This window comes from Ranitomeya variabilis, chromosome 4, assembly GCF_051348905.1.
Source record: "Ranitomeya variabilis isolate aRanVar5 chromosome 4, aRanVar5.hap1, whole genome shotgun sequence".
Classification (NCBI taxonomy): domain Eukaryota; kingdom Metazoa; phylum Chordata; class Amphibia; order Anura; family Dendrobatidae; genus Ranitomeya; species Ranitomeya variabilis.
In genome coordinates, this window is record NC_135235.1 from 329,299,840 (window position 1) to 329,322,705 (window position 22,866).

The 22,866-nt window shown below is 45.4% G+C and overlaps 1 protein-coding gene across 3 annotated transcripts in view; it reads left to right on the forward strand.

Moving 5' to 3' along the window:
• MFRP (membrane frizzled-related protein) overlaps positions 1-22,866 on the forward strand; it is a 134,267-nt gene that overhangs the window by 95,136 nt on the left and 16,265 nt on the right. For all 3 annotated transcript variants that reach the window (XM_077250505.1, XM_077250504.1, XM_077250506.1), the window contains 3 exons: positions 9,506-9,731; positions 11,219-11,349; positions 21,921-22,055. In XM_077250505.1, the coding sequence (XP_077106620.1) occupies positions 9,506-9,731; positions 11,219-11,349; positions 21,921-22,055 (492 nt within the window). The remainder of the gene's footprint in view (positions 1-9,505; positions 9,732-11,218; positions 11,350-21,920; positions 22,056-22,866) is intronic.

Consider the following 22,866-nt stretch of genomic DNA (forward strand, 5'->3'; position numbering starts at 1 on the left):
ACAGCAAATATAGCAAAAATACTGAGAACCTTACATTACTCCCCCCTTAGGGACAGCCTCTGGATGACCTCAGACCAGGCTTGTCTGGTTACCTCTGATGGAACTGGCGGAGTAAGTGAGGAGCATTAATGTTATTAACCGGTTCCCATGAGTTATCCTCAACTGGGTAACCCTGCCATTTAATCAGATATTGTAGCCGATTCCTATATAATCTGGAATCCAGAATCTTCTCAATTCCTCCTGACCATCAATCAGCACCGGATCAGGATGGGGAGAAGAACGTCCAGGGAACGTATTGGGTACTGCTGCCTTTAGTAAGGAAACGTGAAAGACAGGGTGAATTTTCATAGTTCCGGGCAGTTGAAGACGACAAGCAACGGCACTTACAATCCTACTGATCTTATAGGGTCCAATGTACTTATGTCCCAATTTGGATGATGGGATTCTCAATTTAAGGTTTTCAGTTGATAGCCAGACCAATTCTCCTACCTTGAAAGCTGGTGCAGGTTTGCAAAACTTATCTGCTGCTCTTTTATACCTTTCCTGAGCCAATTGCAGATTTTCCTTTAGAAGATCAATATTGCGCTGTAAAGACGTGATTCTTTCAGCCACAGCTGGCAATGGCGTATCTATGGGAAATTGAGGCAGAATGTTAGGATGATAACCTAGATTGGCGTAAAAAGGAGACTGCTTAGTGGAAGCGCTCTGAGAGTTACTGTATTATAGGAGAACTCGGCCAGTGGAAGTAAATCCACCCAATCATCCTGTAGATGGCAGATAAACCAGCGGAGATACTGCTCCAGGGTCTGATTAGTCCGTTCTGTTTGTCCATTAGTCTGGGGATGAAAAGCAGAAGAAAGGTTTACTTTAATGTCCAATGCGGCACAAAAATTCTGCCAAAACCTTGAAGTGAATTGCATTCCTCGATCAGAAATGACCTCATCTGGTACTCCATGCAAGCGAAACACATTTTGAATCATTAAATCTGATGTTTGTTTAGCAGTGGGTAAGCCGACGCAGGGAATAAAATGAGCCGCCTTTGTTAACCGATCCACAACCACTAGAATGGTGTTTTTCCCTTGCGAGGTTAGCAACTCCACAATGAAATCCATGGAAATGGATCCCCATGGACGGGAAGGGGTGGGTAGGGGTTGCAATAGACCCGTTGGCGAGGAACGTGGTGTCTTGCATCTCGCACAAACTTCACATGAAGTGACATAGTTTAGAACGTCCTTTCTGAAAGTGGGCCACCAAAAGAAACGTGAAAGAAATTCCTGTGTCTTTAGAACTCCTCTATGCCCAGCTATCTTAGAATCGTGGATGAGTTGCATTACTCTTAATCTGACCGGTTCAGGTATATACAGGCGTTGCCCCTGAAACCACACACCACTCTTATAAACAAGACTTACGTCTCTAGGAGGTTGTGCCAGCAAAGAATCCGAATGGTATGCTTCCTTGATGTCCTTGAGTAGGTCTTGATTATGAATCACTCCCAGGAATCTAGAATCAGGAAGAATAGTCTTAGGAGGAGTAGGTGGACGGGTCTCTGTTGAATGGATCCTAGAGAGTGGATCAGCCTTTCCATTGCGCGATCCGGGCCTATAAGAGATTATGAAATTAAATTGGTTTAGGAAAAGATTCCAACGAGCCTGGCGAGGAGTCAGGCACTTAGCCGACCTTATAAATTCAAGGTTGCGGTGGTCAGTTAGGACGACTATTTGCTGTGCAGCTCCCTGAAGAAGGTGTCTCCATTCTTTGAATGCGGCAATAATAGCTAGCAATTCTCTATTGCCTACATCATAGTTCCTCTCAGCCGCAGATAACTGCTGGGAAAAGAAAGCACAGGGATGCAGGACATTCTTCTCACCTGTTCTCTGAGAGAGAATAGCTCCGATGGCACAGTCTGAGGCATCCACTTCTATTATAAAGACAAGTTAAGGGTTGGGATGCACTAGGATAGGAGCTCTGGTAAATTTATCCTTCAGACTGGAAAATGCTTCTTGAGCTTGAGGGGTCCAAGTGAAGCTAGACGCTTTCCGGGTAAGTTGTGTGATAGGTGATACTACCTCAGAAAAATTCCTAATAAAATGTCTGTAGAAGTTGGCAAACCCGATGAAGCGCTGCACTTCCTTCACATTCTTAGGAACTGGCCAATTCTTGATGGCTTGGGTCTTGCTTACATCCATACTGATTCCTTGTGTAGACATTACATACCCCAGAAATTGAATTTCGGTCCGATGAAATTCACACTTCTCAAGTTTAATGTAAAGATGGTTTTGTCTTAGGCGTTCTAAGACCATTCTCACGTGTCCATGATGTTCCTCTGTAGAGTTAGAAAAAATCAGAATATCATCCAGATAAATCACCACGAATGTATCCAAAAGATCCCTGAAAATGTCATTCACCAAGTGTTGGAAAGTGGCTGGGGCGTTGCACAGACCGAAAGGCATAACTAGATATTCAAAGTGTCCGTAGCGTGACCTGAATGCAGTCTTCCATTCATCCCCAGGTCTAATACGGACCAAATTATAGGCCCCACAGAGATCCAGTTTAGAAAAAATCTTGGCATGCCGTACTCTCTCCAATAACTCAGGAATCAATGGCAATGGATAACGGTTTCTAATAGTAACCTTATTGAGTTCCCGATAATCTATGCAGGGTCTAAGAGATCCATCTTTTTTCTTCACAAAGAAGATGGGTGCACCTGCAGGAGATGAAGAGTGGCGTATGAAGCCCTTGGCTAGATTTTCGTCAATATAGTCCTTCAACGCCTTTACTTCGGGCCCTGCCAGAGGGTAGATCTTACCAAAGGGTATTTCTGCTCCGGGCAATAATTCAATTGGACAATCGTATGGACGATGAGGGGGAAGCTGGTCAGCGTTCCTTTTGTCACATACATCCGCATACTCCTGGTATATAGCTGGTAGTTCAGAGACTGACGTGGGTCTCTTAGGAACCGAACAAGCTGAAACTTCTGGACCCATCTGTTTCTCTGGAAAATGCAGCTCCTTGGTCTCCCAGTTAATTATAGGGTTCTGTGCCTGCAGCCATGGTAGCCCTAGAATAATGGGGAAGTGGGGAGAAGAGATGAGCATAAAAGACAGCCTCTCCTGATGATTCTTACCCATAAGGACCTTCAAAGGCTCTGTTTCCTGATCCACTGGTCCAGAGGTTAGCAGGGCACCATCCACAGTCTCCATCTATAAAGGAGTAGCCTTCTTCACTGAACGTATCCCATGTTTCTGGGCAAAGGAGATGTCCATAAAATTACCGCTTGCCCCTGAGTCAATCATACCAGAGCTAGACACCCAGACCGAGTCAACCCAGAGCTTGATGGAAAGAAAGCAATGAGACTTGTTCTTACAGCTCAGCTGAGACACTGCTGAGGAAACTTGAAAAACTGCCGCATTTACACAGTCATCAGAATCCGAAATAACAGAGTTTAAGTCCGAGAAATCAGCATCTATAGCGGCAGATCTTTCTGGAGCCTGAGGTTCAGACATGACTGATCTCCTTTCACAACACTCACAGTGAATGACTGCTGCAGTAGTCTTACGAGAATGGCTGGGGCAGTTTATAAAGAAGTGCCCTGACTTACCGCAATAGAAACATAGATTTTCCTTTAAGCGATGTTCTTTGCGTGCGTCACTAACCCGTCTCTGTAAAGAGTCTACCTGCATGGGTTCAGGTTCTGGTTCCCGTGTGATCTTGCTCAGAGGTTCCCTAGCTGGAGAGGAAGGTAGGAAATGGTTAATGCGATTATTTTCAGACCATCTCTCCTGTCTGCGTTCAGTAAGACGGGCATCAATACGGATGCAGTAGTTAATAAAGTCACCTAACGCAGTGGGAGGGTCAGCACGAGCAAGTTCATCTTTATAATCATGGGAGACAACCCTTTCCGGAAGATAGATTTTTTGGCAGAACTGTCCCAAGTGGTATTGAGGGCCCATCTCTTGAAATCCAAGGCATATTCAACTACTGAGCGCTTACCTTGGCGCAAAGTTAACATGGCTGCTTCAGCTGTCGCACCTCGGTTAGGGTCATCAAACACCTGCCCAATGGCTGAAATGAAAGCATCCAGATTATTCAAACATTCATCATCAGTCTCAATCAGGGGGTTTGCCCACATCAAAGCTTTGTTGGAGAGCAGCATGATTATAGTAAGCACTTTGGACAGTTCCGAGGTAAATTGCGAGGCATGTGCAGAAAAAAAAAGTTTGCATTGGTTAATAAACCCCCTGAATTTTTCACGTTCACCACCAAAATGAAAAGGGGGTAACTTGGGAATCCCAGAACCCGGAGGTAGGGGTGGTGCCTGGACTCGTTCCTCCAGCGCCTCAATCCTGGCTCATAAATCCTGAGTATTTTGTCCGAAAACTTGCAGATTGTGGTTGTTAAGATCCTGCAGACTTGCAAAGCTGGTCTTTAAATGTAAATATCTGTATATTCGCAATTATTGTATCGGTAATTCCACACAAGTCCTTTAAGCGAGCCTCCATCTTCCCAGATCCTTTAAGGCAGATGTGCTTGGGTGCAAGGAAGACACAGTAGACACAGGTTTAGTTATGACTTGCTTGTATTACTGCATACAAGTATGCCACAGGAAGAAAGGCTTTACACAATTGCAGGTACACAGGCAGGAGACATGGCAGATGACACGGCAGGTCAGAATAAACGTTAAGTTCAACATGAAGCACAAACTGGTTCAGAGTCTCTCTCTGTGTTACTTCCCTTGCAAATGTAGATTAGCATGCAGCAGAGTTCCAGTGTCCACAAATACCAAGTCCAGGACTTCCAGGATCAGGTCACAGGCTGACTGCAGACATGATTCAGAAGCACTGATTGAACAGCTGAGGCTGCGTATAAAGGCAAGAGACAGAGAACAGGGCGGAAACATAGAAGCTAGAAACTCCATACTGACTCAGGGCAAAATAGCTACAACAGGACAAAGCAAAATGGCGACGGAAAAGTTAGGTTTCAATAACAGAAAACAACAGCAAATATAGCAAAAATACTGAGAACCTTACAGGAGGCCTGGGTAATAGTCTCAGGTTTTTGCAGAGCAGCAACAGCTTACATGTCCAGCAAATGCAGATGGGAGTAAACATGAGCAGCAGATGAAGGAGGATTACTGGAAACTGGTGTATGCAGCAGGAAATCAGAGCAGAGTAGCAGGATCACCACACAGGTTCACAGGATCAGGTATATAGCCAGGGAGTTAACAGGGTCAGGAGCTGGATGCAAGGCAGAATACTCTAGCACAGACTGAAGGCTGGGGTGGAGTTTTATAGCAGGAAGACACAGTGCACATGAGACCAAAGACGCCATCTTGGAAAAGGGCAGTAATGCACAAAAGGTAATAAAAATGTTCAGAGTCCTAACACAGTGTCTGCAAATTGAGATCTTGGTTTTGGCTTTTATACTATGTCATGTGGCAAGGCTCATTAGAGAGTCGATATTTACTTTTTGGATCTCTACTTACAATAGGTGGCACTAGAGTTCTAGTCATCTTCTTCTCTGAAGAGACAATTAACACTGAAGATCTGACACTTTGATACAATCTAAAGTAGTCAGTGTACAGCTTGTATAACATTGTACATTTGTTGTTCCCTCTAAATAACTCAACACAGCCATTAATGTTTAAACAGCTGGCAACAAAATTGAGTACAGCCCTAAGGGTACCGTCACACATTGAAATTTCCATCGCTACGACGTTACGATTCGTGACGTTCTAGCGATATCGTTACGATATCGCAGTGTCTGACACGCAGCAGCGATCAGGGATCCTGCTGAGAATCGTACGTCGTAGCAGATCGTATGGAACTTTCTTTCGTCGCTTGATCACCCGCTGACATCGCTGGATCGTTGTGTGTGACAGCGATCCAGCGATGTCTTCGCTTGTAACCAGGGTAAACATCGGGTAACTAAGCGCAGGGCCGCGCTTAGTAACCCGATGTTTACCCTGGTTACAAGCGTAAACGTAAAAAAACAAACCGTACATGCTCACCCGTCGGTGTCCTTCAGGTCCCTTGCCGTCTGCTTCCTGCTCTGAGTGCCGGCCGGAAAGTGAGAGCAGATCACAGCGGTGCTGCGATCTGCTCTCACTGTACGGCTGCACTCAGAGCAGGAAGCAGACGGCAAGGGACCTGAAGGACACCGACGGGTGAGTATGTACTGTTTGTTTTTTTACGTTTACGCTGGTAACCAGGGTAAACATCGGGTTACTAAGCGCGGCCCTGCGCTTAGTTACCCGATGTTTACCCTGGTTACCCGGGGACTTCGGCATCGCTCCAGCGCCGTGATTGCAACGTGTGACCGCAGTCTACGACGCTGGAGCGATATTCATACGATCGCTGCGACGTCACGGATCGTGCCGTCGCAGCGATGAAAATTTCACTGTGTGACGGTACCCTAAGTGAAAATGGCCAAATTGTGCCCAAAGTGTCACTATTTTGTGTGGCCACCATTATTTTCAAGCACTGCCTTAACTCTCTTGGGCATGGAGTTCACTAGAGCTTCACAAGTTGCCACTGGAATCCTCTTCCACTCCTGCATGATGACATGATGGAGCTGGTAGATGTTAGAAAACTTGCACTCTTCCATCTTCCATTTGATGTTGCACCACAGATGCTCAATAGGGTTTAGGTCTGGGGAAATGCTTGGCCAGTCCAGCACCTTTGCCCTCAGTTTCTTTAGCAAGGCAGTGGTGGTCTTGGAGGTCTGTTTGGGGACATTATCATATTGGAATACTGCCCTTTGCACAGTTTCTGAACGGAGGGGATCATGCTCTGCTTCAATATGTCATAGTATATGTTGGCATTAATGGTTCACTCAACAAACTGTAGCTCACCACAGCCGGCAGCACTCATGCAGCCCCAAACCATGACACTCTCACCACCATACTTCACTGTAGGCAAGACACACCAAATGAACCAAATAAGTTTATCTTGGTCTTATCAGACCACAGGGCATGTTCTATAAATCCATGCTCCTAGTCTGCTTGTCTTCAGCAAAGTGTTCCCAGGCTTTCTTGTGCATCATCTTTAGAAGAGGTTACCTTTTGGGATGACAGCCATGAAAATCAATTTGCTGCAGTGTGCTGCAAGTGGTCTGAGCACTGACTGGCTGACCTCCACCCTTTTAACCTCTGCAGCAATGCTGGAAGAATTCATACGTCTATTTTGAAAAGACAACCTCTGGATATGATGCTGTACTAGTGCACTTAACTTATTTAGTTGACCATGCTGAAAACATTTTTGAGGGGAGCCTGTTGTTAGGGCTAGCGGAACGCACCGAGGAAAATAGTTTTTATTGTTATTGGTGCGTTCGCAGCCCGGGGTCCACCGTGCAGGAGAATCTGCTGCTAGACAAATGGCAGCACTATATGGCGGTATTGGCTAGCTCGGTTAACTCACAGAGCAGCCGTGAAAGCAAAGCTCTGCGCCCTGTTTACTTCACAGGAGCACAGGCTAACTACCCAACAGAGAGCAGTCAGTGGTCATGCATGCACACAAAACTCCTCGCCGGAGGTGCCAGCATTCTAGGGGCTTATTTCAGTCAGGTCCCTGAATGTACTCAGACACACAAACTCCTCGCCGGAGGTGCCAGCATTCTAGGGGCTTATTTCAGCCGGGTCCCTGAACACAATCACACATGACCACACTGGCGCAAAGCACATAATTTAGAAAGACACTAGCACATGGCTGTGCGGCCATGCGAGCCTTTTATAGCTGCAGCCCGAACAGGACCTTCCAAGAAGGACCAATGAGAAGCTGCCGCAAAGCCTGAGCACCTTCAGGACCTTCCTGGAGGACCAATGGGCTTTGCTGCAGTATCCAAGCATGTGACCCTCGATCTCCAATGAGAGATCTTACCCTGGGCATGCTCAGAAGGAGAAAAGTAAGACAGTCCCAAAAGCATCTGCTCGCCACTGCCCAGCACTGACTATAATAGCAGAAGCTGGAAGAGCAGCAGTAATCCTCACAGAGTCAGATTGAGCGAGACGCTGAGACCGACGTCTCCACTGAGCAGCCTCCACTGTGGCAGGAGAAGAATGGGAGACCGCAGCAGAGATGGCCCGAGATTCCCCCTGTGCAGAGGTGGGAACTCGGCCCCTAACACCTGTCTTGTAATATTGCTGTATGATCATGGCCACCGTTATGTATCTCAGTTTCAAGGAGTTGTCAATCTTCTTATTGCATAGGCCATTTTTATTTGGAACAACAATTCTTTTTTTTTAGATCCTCAGAGAAACTTTTGCCATGAGGAGCCATGTTGAACATCCAGTGACCAGTATGAGAGACTGTGAGAGATATAGCACCAAATTTACCACCCCTGCTCCCCATTCACATCTGAGACCTTGTAACACTGGTGAGTCACATGATATTGGAGAGGGAAAATGGCTAATTGAGCCCAACTGACCATTTTTACTTAGGGGTGTACTCACTTTTTTTTTGGCTGTGTATGAGTTATTTAGAGGGCACATCAAATTTACACTGTTATACAAGTTGTACACTAGCTACTTTATATTGTATCAAAGTGTCATATATTCAGTGTTGTCCTATGTAGAGATATGATCAAATATTTACAAAAATGTGAAGGTTATATTCATGGCCAAAGAGTTCTATTTTAACCTTATCTGTCCACGGGACTTTTTTTTTCCAAAAGGCATCAGGCCTACTTTTAACACTTAATTTTATGGTAAGGACGCAGGAGAGATATTCTTCTGATGACTCTTCCATGAAGGCCAAATTTGTGCAGGTGTCCCTTAACAGTTGAACAATGGACCACAACTCCAGAGTATGCTAAATCTTTCTGAAGGTCTTTTGCAGTCAATCGGGGTTCTGATTTGCCTCTATAGCAATCAGAAAGCTTCTGTCACTGAAATGTTGCTTGGACTTCCAGAACTTATCTTGACCTCAATTGTTGCTGTTAACTGCCATTTCTTAATTACAATTCGAACTGAGGAAAGTGCAATTTGAAAACGCTTTGGTATCTTCTTATAGCGTTCTCCTGCTTTGTGGGCCTCCACTATTTCTATTTTCAGAGTGCTAAGCAGCTGCTGAGAAGAACCCATGGCTGCTGTTATTTGGCCAAGCTTAGAGGAGAGTGCGTTTTAATAAAGCTGGGAAATTTGCATCACTTGGCCTATCGTAATGATGAAAGTAAACCAGCCTTAACCCTTGCAGGCTTATTAAGGTCTGAAACCTTGGTCCAACTTATCTGAGAACAAATCTCCAAAGGTTCCCAAACTTTTGCACCGGTCATTTTGCTTTTTGTAATTTTTAAAATGAGAAAAACAACAATATATATATTTTTTGCCAAAAATACAGGAAATGTGTCATTTTTAACTTTAGGCCTTTTAGAGATCATTTCATCTTCTACTTGCTTAGCTGTTCACAATAACAGTAATTTTGACCAGGAGTGTGCAGACTTTTACATATCACTGTAAGAAACTTCAAGGGCACAACATTATTATGGAATGACATTGCGTTTATGGTTCTAGATTGTGGGGGCTCCCTAAATAGTCTGCAGGGATCTCTCTTCTCCCCCAATCATCCGGATCTCTATCCTGGGAAAACTGTGTGTCGATGGCTCATCTCTGTCCCTGATGGGCTAATCATTCAAATTCAGTTTCACAACTTCAGCCTAGAATCAGAAAAAGGATGCACGTTTGACTATGTGGAGGTCCACGACAGTGCTGGATTGGGAATTGCAAGTTTATTGGGAAGGTAAGCATTTTTTTTGCACTAAATTCAAGCATAATATCATCCTTGAGGTAAGAGTATGACATTTCAATCACATTGAGCTAATTCTGGTCGGTTTTCTTCAGCCTGTGTCGACTTGTAACACATTGAGTTACCATGTGATCTTTCCTATAAGGTTTGTCCAGTTTAGAAAACCAATGGTCAAAAACTGTTTTAGGGATTTAAAAGAGGTCCCCATATACTAGCCAAGTAAAGAGTGTCTGCAATGCGTGTCTCTCCCGCTTTAGGAGACCCTCTGAGATGGAACTATGGAATGCTTCACCATGTTCAAGGCCAGGCCATTTTCTTCCATTCCTTACCTTATATTGAAAAAAATTTCATAACCACAAAATAACATTTCAACTGTTGTCCCCCTTTCGAAAACAATTATTTTTATGTAAACACTTTTTTTATTCTTTTTTTTTTTAGACAAGTGACGGGACTAGTATCAGTGATTCGGACGCACAATCTGCTTTTTATTGTTTCTAATTTCATTCTGTATTTTTTTTTTCCTTTTTTTGTATTCATTCATTTTTTTCACACATTATTAACCTCCATAAATTCATAAAATGGATTTGCTTTTAATCTTTTTTGTATGTATAAGTGATGAGTCAACTTTATTTTTCGGGTTATTACAAAAACAATGGTACCAGATTTATACATGTGTTCTATATTTTGCTACTTTTGCACACTAAAATAATTTTCTTTAGAAAATGTGTTTTTACGCTGTCATATTCTTGGAACTAGAGGCTTTTTCATTGTTCCATCAACAAAACTATGTAACGGATTATTTTTTGTGGGAGAAGAGATACAAGTTTTTTTTACATACCACTTTTTGTTTTCTTTTTATTCTTCTTTTTGTGTGACAGGCAGTATGACAAGAAAAACGCAATTTTGACTTGTTTTTCTTTCTTACGGTGTTCAACTTATGGGATAAATAATGTGACAGTTTTTTACTTCGGGTTGTGTTTTTTTGTTTTTACATAAAAACTACATTTTCAATGGCAGAAATGTTTTCCGATGGCAAAATTGTTTTATTGGCAAAAATGTTTATATTGATTTTTTTTACATAGTTCCACTATGGAACTTGGACTTTCATGGTTTGATCACTTAACTTATACACTGCAATACTTATGTTTCGCAGCATATGAGAGATGGCAGTTGTACAAGGACAGATGGTCTATTAGAAGATTCTTATGGCAGGGCCAAATAGACCACCATAGGGCAGACCACAAGGACTTTACTTGGCCTAAAGTTTTCATATCAACCATCAGAACTCTGTGATTGCATTATGGGGGTGCCGAGTCGGTTAAAGAGGGGGCCCCCTCTTCTGATAGCCATCTAAATACTATTGTCGCAATTGGCAGAGGCGTCTAGATGTTTATATGCCCGTGATTGGTGCCATCACCGTTGATCGTCATTGCAGAGGTTATAATGGGGCAATATCTACTTCTTTCCCATACGTTTTCTAGGTTCTGTGGATCTGACATCCCACCTACCCTTATCTCCTCTGGAGCACAGATGACAATTTTATTTGTGGCAGATGAAGAAATTTCAGACATCGGATTCTTTGCTATGTATAAAGCTTTCAATGCTACAGAAAGTAAGTGACATCAAATATAACTCAAATCTTCCACTTAAGGGTTGTTGTTCCCCCTAAAAAGTGACGGGGTCTGAGGCAGCATTGATGAAGCTAGCAGAATAGATTTGGCTATCAACGGAAGCAGAACTAGAAAGGGAGGCAGATATCTGGTTAGCATATTTGTGTGGTGTATTGTATGATACCGCCAGGTAGTGACCAGATAATAGTAGATCAGTCCTACAGAGCCGCTCTGCAGACTATGCAGGTGGTTACAGTTCAGCTAAATCCAGAGACACACAGATGACTGTAAGGGTTCTCTCCCCTTTTCTTCCCCATTTGAGCCAAAAAGTTTTAGGCTGCTTCAGTCCTTGTGGCTTGATTAAATCCATTAATTTTTTAATTGTATCCAGTCACGTAACCATATCACTGTAGAAGGTAATAGTTTTTGGGTTTACAAGACCCAAATTTCCTTTCCATACAGACTGCTCCCCATGTCGCTTCTCTCTCAGACAGCTCCCCATGTCCCTTCTCTCTGACTGCTCCCCATGCCCCTTCTCTCAGAATGCTCCCCATACCCCTTCTCATACACTGCTCCCCATACCCCTTCTCTCTCAGACAGCTCCCCATGCCACTTCTCTCCGATTGCTCCTTCTGCACATTCTCTTCAGCTGCTCACATGCCCATTTATTCTCAGACTGCTCCCTATGTCCCTTCTCTCTCAGACTGCTCCCCATACCGATTCTCTTAGACTGCTCCCCATACCCATTCTCTTAGACTGCTTCCCATGCCTCTTCTCTCAAACTGCTTTCCATGTCTCTTATCTCTCAGATTGCTCTCCATACCCCTTCTTTGTCAGACTGCTCCCCATGCCCCTTCTCTTAGACTGCTCCCCATGTTCCCACTCTCTCAGACGGCTCCCCATGTCCCTTCTCTATCAGACTGCATCCCATGCCACTAGGGTTGAGCGAAACGGATCGGACAAATTCAAAAATCGCCGACTTTCGGCAAAGTCGGGTTTCATGAAACCCGACCTGATCCTAGTGTGGGATCGGCCATGTGGTCGGCGATCTGCGCGCCAAAGTCGCATTTCATATGATGCTTTCAGCGGCATTTTTCAGCCAATGAAGGAGGACGCAGAATGTGTGCAACGTGATGACATAGGTCTCGGTCCCCACCATCTTAGAGAAGGGCATGACAGTGATTGGCTTGCTTTCTGCGGCGTCACAGGGGCTATAAAGGGGCGTGCACTCCGACCGCCATCTTACTTCTGCCGATCTTAGCATAGGGAGAGGTTGCTGCAGCTTCATCAGAAGAAGGGATATAGTTAGGGAGGGAAGATTAACCCCCAAACTGCTTGTGCTGTAGCGATTTCCACTGTCCAACACCACCTTTTTTTGCAGGGACAGTGGAGGCTATATTTTTTGTGCATCAGCTCTGTAGCTTATTAGGCTGCCTTATAAGCCTACCTGATAGCTGCATTGCTGTTTGCACGCTGCTGTGCAAACCAACTGCTTTTTTAAAACCAAAATTCTGTTGCTCCTTTCTGCACAGTTATCTTGTTTATCTGTCCACACTTTTGTGTGCAGCAGTCCTTTTTATTGCTGCCATACTTGTCCTGAGATCATTGTAGGGAGATTGAAATTGTACTACAGTCCTTGTATTTTTTCATATATCTTCCAGCCACTTTCTGCCACTTACATTGTGTTGTTTTATACACTGGGCCTGAGTTTTGGTTCAGTCTCCAAAAAAAAAAGTGAGATTCAAATTCTCACAAAGTGGATATACTTCAGTCCTGTTAGTTTGTCGTATATCAGCCAGCCACTTTCTGCTACTTAGATTGCGTTGTTTTATACACTAGGCCTGAGTTTTGGTTCAGTCTCCAAAAAAAAGTGAGATTCAAATTCTCACAAAGTGGATATACTTCAGTCCTGTTAGTTTGTCGTATATCAGCCAGCCACTTTCTGCCACTTACATTGTGTTGTTTTATACACTGGGCCTGAGTTTTGGTTCAGTCTCCAAAAAAAACAAGTGAGATTCAAATTCTCACAAAGTGGATATACTTCAGTCCTGTTAGTTTGTCGTATATCAGCCAGTCACTTTCTGCCACTTACATTGCGTTGTTTTATACACTGGGCCTGAGTTTTGGTTCAGTCTCCAAAAAAAAAGTGAGATTCAAATTCTCACAAAGTGGATATACTTCAGTCCTGTTAGTTTGTCGTATATCAGCCAGCCACTTTCTGCCACTTACATTGTGTTGTTTTATGCACAGGGCCTGAGTTTTGGTTCAGTCTCCCACAAAAAAAGGGAGATTTAAATTCTCAACAAGTTTATATACACCTTGTACCTTGTTTTACAGTACCATATAACGGTTGTTATTTTGGTTAGATTTTCCAAAAAATTAGGAAGTCTGGTGGAAGAGCCCCATGGGCGGTGGTTGCCAGTTGGTACTGATGGTGGTGGTGGTGCCTGTGGTGGTAGTGGCAAAAGCACAATAGCACCTAAGGCTGGAGGTGTTAAGCCAGCATCATCTTCTGGCTACACAAGGCCTCGAAGGCTCCCTTATCTAGGAGTAGGAAAACAGCTTTTAAAGCCCGAGCAGCAGGAAAAAGTTTTGGCTTTCCTTGCTGACTCAGCCTCTAGCTCTTTCGCCTCCTCTTCAGAAAGTTCCAAATATAAAAGCAGCAAGTTGTCAGTGGATGCTCACGGTCAGGAACAAGACGTTTCCTTGTGTCCTTCACCCAAACCAAAAGTGAAGGATGCGTCAGGTGACACTACAGGTTACTCCATGGAGCTCTTTACACATACCGTGCCTGGGTTAGAAAGGGAAATTGTTAACTGCCCATTACAAGATGAATCGGACATGGAGTGCACTGATGCACAGCCACAGCTAGATTATTATGCTGTTCCATTGACTCAGATCACTACATTGCCCTCGCAGTGTACTGAGCCAGAATCTGACCCTGATGAGACTATGGTGCCCCGTCCCGAACGCTATAGCACCTTACATGGTGACACAGAGGAAGGTGAACATGACATTGAAGAGGAGGTGATAGATGACCCAGTCATTGACCCAGATTGGCAGCCATTGGGGGAAGAGGGTGCCGCTGCCAGTAGCTCAGAAGCGGAGGAGGATGATCCGCAGCAGCCATCTACATCTCAACAGCTGTCATCTGGCAGGCCCGTATCAGGCCAAAAACGTTTGTCAAAAACAAAAACAGTTTTAGGACAGCGTGGCCATCCGGTGAAAGTAGCACAGTGTGCAATGCCTGAAAAGGTATTCCATAGTAGGAATAGTGTGGTGTGACAATTTTTTAACCAAGATCCGAATGATCAGTCAAAAGTTATCTGTAAGAAATGCTCAAAGACCTTTAGCAGAGGGAAGAATCTTAAAAATTTAAATACAACGTGCATGCTTAGACATTTAACCAGCATGCACTTGCAAGCCTGCACTAACTACCAAATGTCCCGAACCGTTGGTGCACCTGCTCAGAATGAAGGTAGTCAGCAACGCTACATTGCTTCCCTCACTGTAAGCCCACCGGTTAGGACACCACCAGCAGCAAATGTGGAGGTATCGTCGCAAGGCCAAAGCAGTCAGGGAATCACAAGGTTATTGGTAGGAAACACTGTATGTAGGCCAACATCAAGAATACCATCACCAACCCTCTCTCAATCTGCCATGTCCACCACCACCCCCGCTAGTTCCACCATATGCAGCTCTCCAGTCCAGCTCACCCTACAAGAGACTCTCGTTAGGAAAAGAAAGTACTCATCCTCTCATCCGCGTACACAGGGATTGAACGCCCACATTGCTATACTAATCTCGTTAGAGATGATGCCCTACCGGTTGGTTGAAAGCGAAGCTTTCAAAGACCTGATGGCCTATGCAGTACTATGCTATGACCTACCCAGTCGGCACTTCTTTGCAAGAAAAGCCATCCCAGCCCTCCACCAGCATGTCAAAGACCGCATTGTCCATGCACTGAGGCAATCAGTCAGTGGAAAGGTGCACCTCACAACAGATGCATGGACCAGTAGGCATGGCCAGGGATGTTACGTGTCCATCACGGCGCACTGGGTTAATGTGGTGGATGAAGGGTCCACAAGGGACAGCCATAGTGGGACAGTTCTGCCTAGCCCACAGTCTAGGAAACAGTTGGCTGTAGGCGTTCGCCACCCCTCCTCCTCCTCCTCCTCCAGAAGCGAAAGTTCGTCCACAGAGTGCAGTCGCATGACCACTCCATCCGCTGCTGCCAGTGTTGCACACGAGGTGTCCCATTATCGAACAGCTAGTGGTAAGCGTCAGCAGGCTGTGTTACAAATTAAGTGTTTGGGCGACAACAGACACACCGCGGAAGTACTGGCCGAGTACTTGCAGCAACAAACTCAGTCATGGCTGGGCAGTGTACATCTTGAGGCAAGCAAGGTAGTCAGTGATAATGGAAGGAATTTTATGGCTGCCATAGCCCTTTCAGAACTGAAACACATACCTTGCCTGGCTCACACCTTGAACCTGGTGGTGCAGTGCTTCCTCAAAAATCATCCGGAGTTACCAGCCCTGCTCCTGAAGGTGCGAAGACTTTGCTCGCACATCCGCCGGTCGCCCGTACACTCCAGCCGTATGCAGAACCATCAGCGATCGCTGAATCTTCCCCAGCACCGCCTAATAATCGACGTTGCAACAAGGTGGAACTCCACACTGCACATGGTTCAGAGGCTGTGCGAACAGAGGCGTGCTGTAATTAATTTGTGGGAGGATACACATACACGGGCAGGCACTTGGATGGCAGACATGGAGTTGTCTGGTGTGCAGTGGTCGAAGCTACAAGACCTCTGTCAAGTCCTTCAGTGTTTTGAGGAATGCACACAGCTGGTAAGTGCAGACGACGCCATCATAAGCATGAGCATCCCACTAATGCGTCTGCTGATGCAAAGTTTGACGCACATAAAGGAGCAGGCGTCTGCAGCCGAGGAGGAGGGAAGCCTTGATGACAGTCAGCCATTGTCTGCTCAGGGAACTCTCCTGGACAAGGTGGCGGACGAAGAGGAGGAGGATGATGGGGATGAATATTTATGGGAGGAGGATGCTTCTCAGGGGGCAATAGAAACTGATGGCGTTGCAAGGTCAGTTACAGGGTTTTTGCGGGACACAAGTAATATTGATTTGCAAGAAAGTGCTCCTCAACCCAGCACATGCATTGAATTGACACCTAGAACATTGACCCACATGGCTGAGTATGCCTTGCGTATCCTAAAAAGGGACCCCGCATTATCAAAATGATGACCGATGACGATTACTGGTTGGCCTGCCTCCTGGATCCACGATATAAAGGAAAATTACAAAATATCATGCCACATGAGAACCTTGAACAAATATTGGCTACCAAACAAGCAACTCTTGTAGACCGTTTGGTTCAGGCATTCCCAGCACACAGCAACGGTGATGGTTCTCACACGAGCCATAGGGGGCAACATGGCAGAGGTGTTAGAGGTGCACAAATTCGAAGTGGCGTTGGACAGAGGGGTTTTATGACCAGGTTGTGAAGTGATTTCGCAATGACCACTGACACGACAGGTACTACTGCATCGATTCAAAGTGACAGGAGACAGCATTTGTCCAGTATGGTTACAAACTACTTTTCCTCCCTTATCGATGTTCTCCCTCACAGGTCATTCCCCTTTGATTAATGGGCATCTAAAATAGACACCTGGCCTGAATTGGCAGAATATGCATTACAGGAGCTCGCTTGCCCTGCTGCTAGTGTGCTATCAGAAAGAGTCTTCAGTGCTGCTGGTTCAATACAAACCGAAAAAAGGACACGTCTGGCTACCCGAAATGTTGATGATCTAACCTTCATTAAAATGAACCAATCATGGATTTCAAATTATTTTGCCCCACCTTCCCATGCTGACACGTAGCTTGCCTGAAAAGTGTCTTGCTTTCGGCCTCCTCTTACTGACTTCTGCAATTCCTCCATTTGCAGCTGCTGAATGTCCGCCATAGGCCATTTTTATTCCTCCCTAAATGGGCTGACTCCCCCCACAGGGCCGTGGTCACCACCTGGCGCAAGCACCCGTGCGAGTACCGTTTGCCTGGACTGGTGGGTGGGCCCACTCTTGGGCAACGGCACTGGCACAAGGTCCCTCATAGTACAATGAAGTGTCTCTGACGGTGGTGGTGCACAACCAACGTCAGACACACCATCGTAATATGAGGGGCCCTGTGCCAGTACCGCCGCCCATGAGAGAGTGTTCCCCCCAGCTCGAACTGTGCTCTAACACTAGCAAAACTTACCTCTCCCTGATCCACCACTGTGTAGTCTGTGCTGTTAAATCCTTCAATGGCACTGCCAATACAAATTTGTTGAAATGATAGATGATAGTTAAATTATACAGGGGCTCTGGCCTCCATTTAGACCAGTTAATACTTTGTGCCTACTACCACTGTCTGCTACTCAGCAGAGGAGCCATCCCCTGTACCTAGCTATGCCACCTGTTTATTTATGAACAATTTTTTGGCAGACATTTAGCCCACTTTATTATTTGGGCCTACTAACTGTGTCTGCCACTCATTACAGTTTTCCTCCACTGAACAAAGCAATGCCGCCTGTTTAGTCCTGTTACCACATTACCACAGTGCATTTAGCCCACTTTATTATTTGGGCCTACTAACTATGTCTGCCACTCATTACAGTTTTCCTCCACTGAACAAAGCAATGCCGCCTGTTTAGTCCTGTTACATTTGAACTGCATTTAGCCTACTTTATTATTTGGGCCTACTAACTGTGTCTGCCACTCATTACAGTTTTCCTCCACTGAACAAAGCAATGCCACCTTTTTAGTCCTGTTACATTTGAACTGCATTTAGCCTACTTTATTATTTGGGCCTACTAACTGTGTCTGCCACTCATTACAGTTTTCCTCCACTGAACAAAGCAATGCCACCTTTTTAGTCCTGTTACCACATTTGAACTGCATTAAGCCTATTTTATTATTTGGGCCTACTAACTGTGTCTGCCACTCATTACAGTTTTCCTCCACTGAACAAAGCAATGCCGCCTGGTTAGTCCTGTTACCACATTTGAACTGCATTTAGCCTACTTTATTATTTGGGCCTACTAACTATGTCTGCCACTCAATACAGTTTTCCTCCACTGAACAAAGCAATGCCGCCTGTTCAGTCCTGTTACCACATTTGAACTACATTTAGCCCATTTTATTATTTGGGCCTACTAACTGTGTCTGCCACTCATTACAGTTTTCCTCCACTGAACAAAGCAATGCCGCCTGTTTAGTCCTGTTACCACATTTGAACTGCATTTAGCCTACTTTATTATTTAGGCCTACTAACTGTGTCTGCCACTCATAACAGTTTTCCTCCACTGAACAAAGCAATGCCGCCTATTTAGTCCTGTTACCACATTTGAACTGCATTTAGCCCACTTTATTATTTGGGCCTACTAACTGTGTCTGCCACTCATTACAGTTTTCCTCCACTGAACAAAGCAATGCCGCCTGTTTAGTCCTGTTACCACATTTGAACTGCATTTAGTCTACTTTATTATTTGGGCCTACTAACTGTGTTTCCTCCTCATCCTGCCCACTGCCCAGCCACTGCTAAATGAGTCTGCTGGTACATTGACCCAGACCACTACATTCCCCTTGCACTCTACACAGCCAAAATCTGACCCTGCTGAAAGTCAGGTTCCCCTTCCCGCATACTATACCACCTTACACGGGGACAAAGAGGAAGGTGCAGATGAAAGTGCAGGTTCCTTCATCCGGTGGGGGGGCATACTCGTTGGCGACGTCACTGGCACAGGACCCCTCATAGTACGCAAAAGTATCTCTGCCAGTGGGAGGCACCACCCGCCGTCAAACACACTGCCGTACTATGAGGGGCCCTGTGCCAGTGACGTCGCCAATGAGTATGCCCCCCCACCTGATGAAGGAACCTGCACTTTTATCTGCACCTTCCTACGAACGAGTGGGCCCCCCCTGCTTGCTCAGGATTACAGCACTTGCAAAGTTGAAATACTTACCTCTCCCTGCTCCACCTCTGTGACGTATTCCGCGTTTCCTGGGCCCACGAAAATCTTGAGCCAGCCCTACCCCCCCACAACTTTAGCCAAATGACCCCCAGTTTTCAATGCCTAACTATTATTATAAAGTAAATTAAGATTGACAAGCTTAAGTAATAAGAATTGATGTTTTTGGCATTAAAATGGGCACTGTAGGTGTTTTCCTGTCCTCCACTCACTGCCGACTTTGATTCCCCATTGACTTGCATTGGGTTTCGTGTTTCAGTCGGCCCCCGACTTTTCGCAATAATTGGCTGATTTCACCCGACCCGACTTTTGACAAAGTCGGGTTTTGCGAAACCCGACTCGAACCGAAAAAAGTAAAAGTCGCTCAACTCTACATGCCACTTCTCTCAGACTGCTCTCTATGTCCTTTCTCTCTCAGACTGCTTCCCATGTTTCTTCTCTCAGACTTTCAGACTTCTCCCCATGCCCCTTCTCTCTCAGACTTGCTGCTCATGCTTCCTCTCTCTCATACTACTTCCAATGCCCCTTCTCTCAGACTACTCCTCATGCCCCTACTCACAGACTGCTCCCCATGTCCCTTCTCTCTCAGAATACTGTCCATGTCCCTTCTTTCAGACAGCTCCCCATTCCCCTTCTCTCAGACTGCTCCCTATTCCCCTTCTTTTAAACTGCTTCCCTTGTCCCTTGTCTCTCAGACTGCTCCCCATACCCCGTCTCTCAGACTGCTCACTATGCCCCTTCTCTCAAAATGCTCACCATGACCTTTCTCTCTGACTGTTCCCCATGTCTTGCTTCTAAGACTTCTCCCCATGTTCCTTCTCTCAGACTGCTCCTCATTTCCCTACTCTCTCAGACTGCTAATCATGTCCCTTCTCTCAGACTGCTTCCCGTTTGCCTCCTGTCAAACTTCTTCCTATTCCCCTTCTCTCTCATACTGTTAATCATGTCCCTTCTCTCAGACTGCTCCCCATGCCCTATCTCTCTCAGACTGATCCCCATGTCCCTTCTCTTGTAGACTGCTCCCCATGCCTTTTTCTTTCAGACTGTTCCCCATGTCCCTTCTCTCAAACTGCTTCCCATGTCCTTTCTGTCTCAGACTGCTCCCCATGACCTCTCTCTCATGGACTGCATCCCATAACCCTCCTCTTTCTCAGACTGCTTCCCATGTCCCTTCTCTCTCAGACTGCTTCCCATGTCCCTTCTCTCTCAGACTGCTTCCCATGTCCCTTCTGTCTCAGATTGCTCCCCATGACCTCTCTCTCATGGACTGCATCCCATAATTCTTCTCTTTCACAGACTGTTTCCCATTGCTACTTATTGTCAGCTCCTCATGACCCTTTTTCCTTCACAGACACATAATGTTTCAAAGAAAAACATACTGTAAAAGCCACCAGGGGCCAAGCTACACAGGAGACGGGTTGCCGGCTTCTCCCTGCCCACAAAGGCGAAGATTCTGACCTGCGTTTTCTGCCAAGAAATGCAGAATCTGCCCAGAAAATTCCACAGTCAAATCTGCAACGTGTGCGCATTCCCTAAAGAGTCCACTAGTGTTTTAGTCTGGTCATGGTGCCTTCCCCTTCATTCTCCTCTCCATCGTGGTACAGGACTTTTTTCAAGTATCTATAATGTGAACAAAGGTCCTCGTCTCTTTAAGGCTACTTTCACACTAGTCCGTACGGTACGGGCCATCGCAAACCGTCGGCCCGACGTACCGACGGACAGTGCGTTAATTAATAAGCACACCGGAGGCAGCGGATGCAGTTTTTCAACGCATCCGCTGCCCCATTGTAATGTCCGGGGAGGAGGGGGCGGAGTTCAGGCCGCGCATGCGCGGTCGGAAATGGCGGACACGACGCACAAAAAAAGTTACATGTAACTTTTTTTGTGCCAATGGTCCGCCAAAACACGATGCATCCGTCGCACGACGGATGTGACGTGTGACCATACGTCGCAATGCGTTGGTAATGCAAGCCTATGGAGAAAAAACGCATCCTGCGGGCAACTTTGCAGGATGCTTTTTTCCTCCAAAACTACGCATTCCGACGTGCAGCAAACAACGCTAGTGTGAAAGTAGCCTTAGTCGTGGTTTTGCAACAATTTGCACAAAATCCAGGCAAGAATATGGCAGCTTTGCTGAGAAAACACATTTCTGGCACAGAGGACCAATTATCAGATAATTCCAGCTGCTAAACACAGTGGTGGGTTGGTTCCCTAGCCCCAATACATCCTTGGGTACCTGATAAATGATTATACTTGTGGATTAAGGCTTTTCCCTTTGTATGTTTTGTCACAGGGGTGGGGGCACATACTGTATATTAAGGCTAGAGTGCAAGTATTATAAACTGGTATATGATGAATTCCTCAATCAAGATCACCCGTATTGGGAAATACAGCGCAAAATCAATTAAAAAATAAATCTTACTAAGTTACAGACCTTTTTTGTTGCGGTGGATCTTCATACATATGGGGCTCATGTAGAATACCATTTTTTTCTAAAATGTAATTATTTCAGATATCTAAATGTATTAAATATTCCTCCATCAGATGAATGTGGTTCCATGGAACTGAGGTGTGATGATGGAAAGTGTCTACCTCTGCAGTGGGCCTGTGATGGATGGCGAGACTGTTTTGATGGAAAAGATGAGCAGGGCTGTCTTATGGTACCAGATCCTGAACCAGGTGATTTCTTCCGATTCTATTAAGCATTCCCATGTCTTTGAGCTGCTGCCAGTTTACTCTCCCCCAACTTCATCTGTCGTGGGAGAGTCACGAGGTCCCAATACACATTAAATGGTTAGCCCATCCCGAACAAATGTTGAAGTTTCAGGCAACGTTCACTAATTTGTATGAGGGCCATTTCTCAAACATGCTATGTAGAAAGTTTATTTGTGAATATTTCCTTGTTGTGTTATGTAATTTGTTGGGTAGAGCTGCGAATACAGAGGAAGGAGAAGATCTCCAAACAATAGGGCTTTGTTTTACAATATCGGTCCTATTATTTGATATTTAGGGTTAGTCGTCACCATCGACTATCCTGGGCATACCTGTGCTTGTGAGAACCACCTACTGGCACAGCTCTTCTAAGAGTCCATTCAGGCATAGCCCGGCCTCCCAGCTGACCACCATGGACTTATCCATAACTTTCTCTTTGCACCTTCTCAAGCATCAGAGGTTTCCCTTTTAGAACCTCTTAGACGGGGCACCACGTTCCCAACATCTGCAGCATGCAAGCAGTCTCTTGTCTCGTGCAGCAACCACTGTCTGTCTGGTCCCACAAGAACTCTAGTGTCATCTGTTGGAAGGTAGCAATCCTACAAGTCAATGTTAACCCTTTAATGAGCCTTGTCACATGACTTAGGACAATAGCCAAACCAGAATCTCAATTTGCAGACACTGTGTTTTGGGGTACTGCCTCTCGTCAGTGCAAATCGGAGATCTGGTTTGGCTGTGTGAAAGGCGTCCGACCGTTATCCAAGAAGTATCGTTTCTC